The sequence below is a fragment of the Nannospalax galili genome, unplaced genomic scaffold (genome assembly GCF_000622305.1).
Source record: "Nannospalax galili isolate Female #2095 unplaced genomic scaffold, S.galili_v1.0 scaffold3409, whole genome shotgun sequence".
Lineage (NCBI taxonomy): Eukaryota > Metazoa > Chordata > Mammalia > Rodentia > Spalacidae > Nannospalax > Nannospalax galili.
Genome location: NW_008359538.1, coordinates 120949 through 129702, shown reverse-complemented (window position 1 = coordinate 129702; position 8754 = coordinate 120949). Strand labels below are relative to the sequence as shown.

The window sequence follows — 8754 nt, the reverse complement described above, 5'->3', positions numbered from 1 at the left end:
CATCTAACAGAAGTTTTTGTTTCTTAATACAACTTCCTATAAATAAAATTGATTCAATTTAATTAACAAGCAGTATGCAGTGCCTACCTGTGCACAGCACTATACCAGGCATATGAAGCATGAAAAGATATGATCCCTTCTCATATAGAGCTACAATCTAGATAGAAGATGATCCATTCATACAGGAAACAATCAACAGCCACGACAAATCACAGAAAATCAATACAAATACTATGTCAAATTAAAGACATTGAGTCTAAGGAATCCCATCAGAGGGATGGCATGATTGGGAATGGACAATAATCTAGACAAGGTGAGCGTAGGAAATAAGTCTAGAATTGTCAGGGGGCAGTGTGACATTCTGTGACCAGTAGAAGATTAAAGAGAAGGAGAAATTCCATGGGAACAAAACACAGCACGTTAATGGCAAGGAATGACAGGCGTTCTGGAGAGGGACCACTGTGGGTGAGGCGGTGCATCTGCAGTCACAGACAAGACTAGCAAAGTACTGAGTGCTATATTCAGTGAACTCAAACTTCAGATAAACAATAATGCTTAAACATATATAAAACTAAAGCTCCCCCTAAAAATGTGTTTTCCTAATCTCGCCCCCATCCAAAAAAAGCCAAAGAATAACTATAGCCCATGAGACTCTAAACTTGGGGAATATGATCATTGGAGGTTAAATGCACAGACTCTAGTTGGACAGCAGTCATTTTTGGTGTCTTACTACTTTTTTTAACTTAGAAAGATCCAGTTTGACTAAGAACCACATACTTCCTCATGATTAGAGACTTAAGCCAATACTGATGAGGCTTCAAAATCACTGAGGACTTTTCTTCTTAAAAAGCCTAATTCTTTTCATACTGAATCCAGCTGCAAACACAAAGGTCCTAGGCATATGTGAGGTGCAGGTCTCATGGGTAGACCAACACAAAAAAGGGGATATCAGATTAAAAGAGTGAGTCAGTGAATGATCACAATAAGTACTTCATGCACATAATTCCAAAATATCAGAGTATTCCTACACCCAATTTAAGAAAACTAAGTCTGAACAAATGTGTAAAATGAAAGTCCATAAGAGGATTTACTGACTTTTAAAAAAGTTGACCTATCAATTATACCCAGTAACCTGTATTGCCCATGTTAAACTCAATTTGTTTGAGAAAATATCAGGGAAATAAGAAAGTGCCACTGCTGAAGCAAGTCCTCATTTGGAATACGGAGAAATTCTTCTTGCTCAAGGATTGATGATCCCTTCATGAACTATGGTGATCGTGACCTTTGGAATCCATCCGTGGTAGAACACAGGAAGGTCTCCAGGGCTTGTTCACTGGCCTTTCACACAGCTCCTTATATTAATCAGGAAGGTGAAGAGTACTTCTGTGCCCCCAGGAAATTTGTGGAAGTTACTGGCCACCAGCAGCTGCTGCTGTTTGAAACAGGAGGGAGAAATGAAGAAGAGCCCCATGAAAATTTAGTTTTCAATGCACTTAGTGGTTCTAAACAAGGCAGCCTGAAATCTGTATCTTCCAAATGCGTTCCACTTTACTACGGTGTTTAGCTTTTATGAAGTTCTCACAAATTCTAAAGACAAGAGAATGAAAGTTATACCTATTTGGAACATAATTACAGTTTATGTAATGAGTATAGAAACCCATTGCTTTCAGATTTTTCAGGTAAGAGTTCTTTCTTGTCATTGGCTACTCAGTAGGCATTTACTAAGTAACTGCAAACATTATGGGAAAGCACTAGATAAATATGTTATGTATTATACCATTATTGGAGCCATAAAGATGCTGGCAAACCTTAGCTAATTTGTGTCTTAGAAGTCAGAACTTTCCATTAGTGCGTTAAGCACTAATTTGTTAACATTAAGTTCTGCAGAAGCAACATCAGGATGCTTCTAACCTCTCATCTCTTGTTAACACTGAGCAATGCTTATGAAACCCCTAATGTAGACTGCATCTCAATAGGTGAGCACTTCCTAGTGTGCAGATTTGAGCGGAGTCACTTGGTAGAAACAAAATTATTCCTCTTAGCATACAAGATATGAAAATTTGCCTAGGCTATGGAGGCAAATGCATTGGGCTGAATTCTCTCCCTCCCAAATAGAACACTTGAGGAGTTTGAACACAGCAAAGAGGGAGCGATCAGGGGAGGATGCACTCATGATGTAATTTTGGGAGCTGGAAAGCAGACAGATAAACAAGTGACTTGTCAGTTTGAAAAAGCAGAAATCTTAAGTCAGTGGAGGAAAAAGATATAAATATCAGCATGATTTACACAGAAAAATCTTCAAAGATACAAGAATTGACAGCAACAGTTTCTTCTGGAAATGGGGAACCAAGACAGAGGAAGCTTCCACCATCTAGAAGGCATTTAGAAGTCTGGTGTGATGGTATTGCCAACAATTCTAGCATTTGTGAGGCTGACACAGGAGATTGGGAGTTCAAGACTGAAGGTTATCCTTCCTCCATAGCAAGCTGAAGACTACCCTGAGCTACATAGCAAGCAAGTTTGAGATCAGCCTGAGCCACATAATGAGACCCTGTCTCAACAAAAAATTTCAATTAGAGCCTCAGATCAATTTCCCCACCTTGCACCAGCGAGTAATTTCCATATCCTGATAGAAGGCTAGAGCTTTTTTCCTAGGGTAAAATAAAGATATCTACAAAATGGCTATCAGGAGTGCCACAGTGAAGACATGCAGCTTCCTGAGTGATAAACTGAAAGTTGAGAACCATGTCCCATTCCCCAGTGTTTGGCTAGGCAAACCTGTTTCTCCAGGCAGAAGTTTGGTGGTGACTTTACTGAGGAATCTGATCTGCCCAGAGAGAAAAACCTGAAGATATTGACATGGAGGCTCATCGCAGAGCCCAGGCAGAGACACCAATGAAAACCTCCCCATAGACCCCACACATATGCTTAGAGCACACAAACCCTGCTTAGTATCTTGCATGCCAAGGACCACCAACCACCAGAGGAAAGATTGTGAAAACCAATGAGGAGAGGAGGGAAAAACACAAAGCAGCTTAGAGAAAGAGACTATGAAAATCAAAGAAACATCAAGCAGTGTATTAATATTTTCATGAAGATAAAATGAGCCATTGTTGCTTTAACAAAGAACAGGGTGTTGTTCTGATAATAAGATGGCTTGGCAAAAGTACAATTATGATAGCAGGGCTGGAGAGGTGGCTCAGTGGTTAAGAGCACTGGCTGTTCTTACAGAGGACCTGGGTTCAGTTCCTAGCACCCAGATGGAACCAAACAACCATCTGTAACTCCAGTTCCAGGAGACCCGACACCATCTTCTGACCTCCACAGGCAGTGCATGATATGGGTGCCTTTACAAACATGCAAGCAATGTATTCATACACATAACAAAAACAATAATAAATAAAATATTTTTTAAAATTCTGATAGCAGAAGCAAAAGACCAAAAGGAAATTTGAAGATTAAAACTAAGAAAATATTAATAGTTAAAGCAAAAAGTCAGAATAAGAAATAAAACTAAGAATTTTAAAGGGCTGGTCCAAAAGATGCAATGTCCAGATACTAGGAATTCTACAAGTAGAAAATGAATGGAAAGAAATCACTATCAAGTATTTCCAGAAAATCCCATGCAATTAAAGAGCATGAATTTCCAGAATGAAAGGGCCCATTGGTGAGTATGCCAGAAACAAAAGTAGATTTATAGGAGATACATCATCAAGAAACTCAGGACAGTGAGGGGAAGGAAGAAGGGCTTACAGCTTTCCAAACAAGAAAAATACAAAACTATAGCCACTCAAGGAAGGCTAATCAGAATGGCTTCAGACTTCTGAACAGTGATTCTGAATTCTAGAAGGCAATGAACAGAGCCTGGAGGAATATTATTTTGAGACTAATTAAATGAGTACTTTCTATATGTAAACTATCAAGGTAAAAGATGGGCCGGAGAGATGGTTCAGTGGGTAAGAGTATTTGCTGTGCAAGCAAGAGGCCTTGAATTTCGATTCCAGGACCCAGATAAGATGCTGAGTATGGCCACGCACACCTATGGCCCCTGTGCTGTGGGGGTTGGGGACAGAGACAAAAGGATCACTAGGCTGCTGGCCTCCAGTCTAGCCCCGGGTTCAGGAAAGTCCCAATAAGGTGGAGAGTGGTGAGCAGAACATCGCATGTATGTGCACCAGGGTGCCTGCACCGCATGGTGATCATGCTCCACAAAAATTAAAAACCGAAGAGGTCAACAACTTCAAGGCTTCCCTAGGGTACAATAGTGAGCTCAAGACCTATCTGAGCAACACAGACCTCATCCTAAAATTTAAAAAAAAAGAACATTTCTTAGTAAAAGGGAGCACGGGGATTCGGCTCAGTGGCACATTAATACAATTTTTTGAAACATTAAATAAATGAGTTGAATTGTTTTTAATTACATAAGGAAAGTGTTCTACTACTATATAATAAAGAGTTTTAAAGATAGAAATGAGAGAAAAGTTGGAAAGTATTTCCAATAAAGTTCTCTGGTATCGTTTTGCTGTTGTTTTATTTCTTTGTGAGTGCATGTTGTGCATGTATGTGCACATACACGTGTGTGTATTTCATTAAATAAATGAGTTGAATTGTTTTTAATTACATAAGGAAAGTGTTCTACTACTATATAATAAAGAGTTTTAAAGATAGAAATGAGAGAAAAGTTGGAAAGTATTTCCAATAAAGTTCTCTGGTATCGTTTTGCTGTTGTTTTATTTCTTTGTGAGTGCGTGTTGTGCATGTGTGTGCACATACACGTGTGTGTATTTGTGTGTGTGTGTGTGTTTGTGCATGTGCGTCTGTGTGGTGAATTTATGGCCCATCATTAGTTTTTGCTAACAAGGTTGTCCTTTATTTGAACATGGAATCATCCCTCCATGTCTGGATAGATTAGTTCTCACTTTATCCTCATGGTTACACAAATCCTCATTGTAATATGATTGGATAAAGATAGTAAATAAAAAGTCTGCATGCCATGCTCAGTACAAGTGCAATTTATTTTTCTATATATTTTTAGTAGACCGTTGGTTGCATCTATAGATGCATACTTTCTGAAAGTGCTGGGTCAACTCTATTTTAAACATCAAAGAAGTTGAAAAAGCAATTTCATCAAACTGCTCACACAGAACTGGAACTCTAGCTATTTGAAAGGCCACCGCAGGAGGATTGCAAATTAAAGGCAGGCTTTGGCTACAGAGTGCGTAAGAAAAAGGCCAACCTGGGAAACTTAGTGAGAGCCTGTCGCAAAATAAAAAGTAGAAAGAAGGCTGGGGATGCAGGTTAGTAGCAGAGCACTCGCCTAGCATGCACAAGACCTCGAGTTAAGCCATCAGTGCTGAAAAATAAATAAAAGCAAAGGCTAATGGAATAAAAAGGTTTCTGACAGCGATGATAAACTCAGAAGTGGATCCCTTTGCTATCTTCTTAATTTTTCCTTCCATATACAAACATAGTCAAGATGACCACAGTGGACTTGCTATTTGTGTGTGACCAGAGGAAAGTGTTCATCACTTTCCATCAACTATTAAGGTCACTTTTAACCACTCTGCTAAGTTTACATTATTGAATGTAAACTCTGTCTCTGTCTCTGTCTCTGTCTCTGTCTCTCTGTGTCTCTCTCTCTCTCTCTCTGTCTCTCTCTCCCCCTTTCTGTTTCTCTCCCTCCCTCCACCCCCGGGGAAGGAGTCAATCTCTCTTATATCAACCTTGAGAAGCAGGCTGGTGGGGACTGCGGTATGACTTCACAATGATGACCGGTCATCAGATGCCTCATGTGGAGAAAGGAAGTGCACTCTTAGGAACATAAAATTCTAAATGTAAGCACATCTCTAACCTGCTCGAGCGGCTGCCATTTTCGTGTTCCGCATTTTGTTCTCCAAAGCTTGCTACACAGTAAAAAAGGAGAGAAAGGGAAAATTAGATTTCCTGCTATTTTCTACTCTTACCGATGGTAAACACTTAAAAAAAAATAAATTGTATCCCTACCAGTTTCATCTTCCTTTTTAGATCCAGATTTGCGGCTTTCTGGCCCTTGGCAGTAGCATTGAGATAATAGATGGCCAAACTAAATTTAAAAATAAAATAAAATTGAGGGTACTTCTATTTCCCAACATCCTTTCCAAAGTTCATACTAACTAAATCAGACTAACAAGAATGTACCTGAGGTATTTCCCATCTACAACTTCTTATTCTGCAGGTAAGAACTGAGGTCCAGAGGAGTAAAGAGATGAGTACCCAGAACCCAGGCTGGGGGTGGGGGCAGCTAGCCTGGAGGGAGGCTGAGGCAGGAGGATTGCAAGTTCATGACCTGGGCTACATTTCAAGTTCAAGGCCAGGTTGGAAACCTTAGTGAGACCTTTGGGAGGTAATGGTAGACCACTTGTAGAGCATGTGTTGGCCACATATTCACTCCCCATATTATTAAAATAAAGTGCGGTGAGAATTCCATGGTGACTAGGATGAACCTAGAAAGGTGGCCCAAAGGTTCTGCTCTGCCAGCTACCACACTGTCCTATTCCACAGTTCAGTCTTAGCTTTTTGGAAGAGCATTATCATCTGTTAAAGTATTACGGCCACTTTCTCATCAATGGCAATGGCAACAAAAGAAACGGCAAATCTGATGAAGTTTAGGGACTGCAGCGACTATTTCTACTTTAAATGCCTGCTTTGATAGTTACAGGAAAGAATACAATCCTCATGGGCATCCTTGATTAACATGGACTTTTTTCCCCATAAAATATATTGTTTGTGTTTCGCCCTCCCTCAAAAAAGATGTTTTCCAAAGGAATAATTTTGGATTTTAAGTAAAATTTACATTTCTAGAAATGCAAATTCTAGCTCAACAATTCTGACAAGATAAATGCCCTCATCTCTTAAGACAAAATAGATCAACGAAGGAGAAAATGTATTTAGGAAACGATAACTGATATTGGCCTTTGTAAATAACTGGATATTGAACACATTTTCTCTGCTCACCCACATGCCAGAATATCCTTTATGAGCCATCTGGTGCTAGCAGCACAAATACCGACATATAGCTTAGCTGGGTTTATCTTGTATGTGATTAGTTGGAATCTGCCTGAAATTGCATATATTAAAGCATCTGAAGCAGTGGCTGGCATGAAAAAGGTAGCCAGTGTGTGGGGGTGTGTGTGCATGTGTGTATGAGTGTGTGCGTGTGTGTGTGTATGACCATGACTGTGCATGTGTGTGAGAGTGCTTGTATGTGTGAGGGTATGTGTGTGCATGTGTGAGTGTCTGTGTGTGTGTGTGTGTGTGTCCGTGTCTGTGTGTGTCTATTTTTTTTTTAATAAGAATTTTCTTAGAAAACTTCCTGGATATAGGAGATGAACTTAAAACTCAGAGCCATATTCAGCCCTGTAATTCTCATTCATCCATCACTTATGCTTTGTTTACTAATACATCTTAAATGAGTATCCCTCATATACATTTCCTTGCCTCGTACTAGTTCTAGCTAAAAACTAACCTGAATACTATCTGTGTGTACAACTGAAAACCATCCACCTGGCTTTCCTCTGTATCAAGAGCCATCAAACTACAGCCCACATAGAAGATCCATCTCCCATGCTACTTTCTATGGTCTTTGGAATAAGTACTTTTTTGAAAAAAAATATGAAATGCCTCTTGAATTTGCATGTCATTTTTGGCAGGGGCCATGCTAATCTCTGTCTCATTCCAACTTTAGTACATGTCCTGCCAAAGCAGGCACAACTTAAGTGCTTTCTACATGTTTCGATATTTATCTAGATACATACCATCACGAGTTTTGTCTCTTGGCCTAAAATATCTATTATCTGGACCTTTAATACTAGTGTGCCTCAGTCAACCAGATGTGTCAACCTATGACCCTTGGGCCATGTGTGTCCCAGGATAGCTTGAACAAGACTCAACTTTATAGAGCACAGTCACAGTCATTTGCAATGCCAAAAGTCTGGACACACCTTGACTAGTCCTAACAAGGGACTTCTGGACCTTCTGCTACTCCACTGACACCAAACTTCATTTAGTGATGCAAGTGGGTGGAAGGAATCGAAACAAGAGTGATAAATGAATCTCAATTCCACTGATCAGCCACTTCACTTGGGACAGATCAACCGTGTGTTATTGACAATGTGATTGATGGAGCCAATTCATAAGACTGCTATGGTTAAAAATGAGTCAATGTATGATTCATACCTGGAACGACAGCATTAATTCCCTTTCCATGCTTTCAGATAGCTTATTGGGTCCTTATGGCATTCAGTATTGCTGTTGCTCCTTTGCTTTGAAACAAATCAGTCTCACAACAAATTGAGACTCTGGTAACAAATGCTGACCTTCATTTATGGTCCATGTGTCTCTATGCATGTGCTTTAAAGAAGATTTCATCTAGGCTTTTAGAGAGATTTTTGTATCAAAAGTCACAGGATCCTTGTTAACCTGCTGTTAGAAGCCATTATTAAGAAATTGTGGTATAGGAAAACCACTTGAAGGGTCATCTGTTGAGTGATGCTTCTCACACTTCTCCAGAGATTTACCCTCAGATTTGTAATAAGGTTCCAAAGCATGTAATAGCAATCCCTTTATGGTTGACTTATCCCTATGAGCTATTGCTCTCCCTCCTGGAAGGTGTCAGAGTATAAACGAGTGAGCATTGGATTTCCTGGAAAGGGGTCTACTCTGAGTGCCACTTCCACGTTACTATGTTTCTCACTTAGGGAAGAGCACATCAACCCC

General features: G+C 39.8%; 1 protein-coding gene and 1 pseudogene across 1 annotated transcript in view; both read right to left on the bottom strand.

The window, feature by feature from the left end:
• Positions 1–1269: 1269 nt before the first annotated feature.
• Positions 1270–8754, bottom strand: part of LOC103725927 (transmembrane channel-like protein 1) — a 116491-nt gene continuing 109006 nt past the window's right edge. Inside the window, 3 exon segments of the mRNA XM_008823268.3 lie at positions 1270–1432; positions 5852–5903; positions 6004–6082. Coding sequence (XP_008821490.2) covers positions 1410–1432; positions 5852–5903; positions 6004–6082 — 154 coding nt within the window. The 3' untranslated portion in view covers positions 1270–1409.
• LOC115068500 lies at positions 7645–7745 on the bottom strand (annotated as a pseudogene).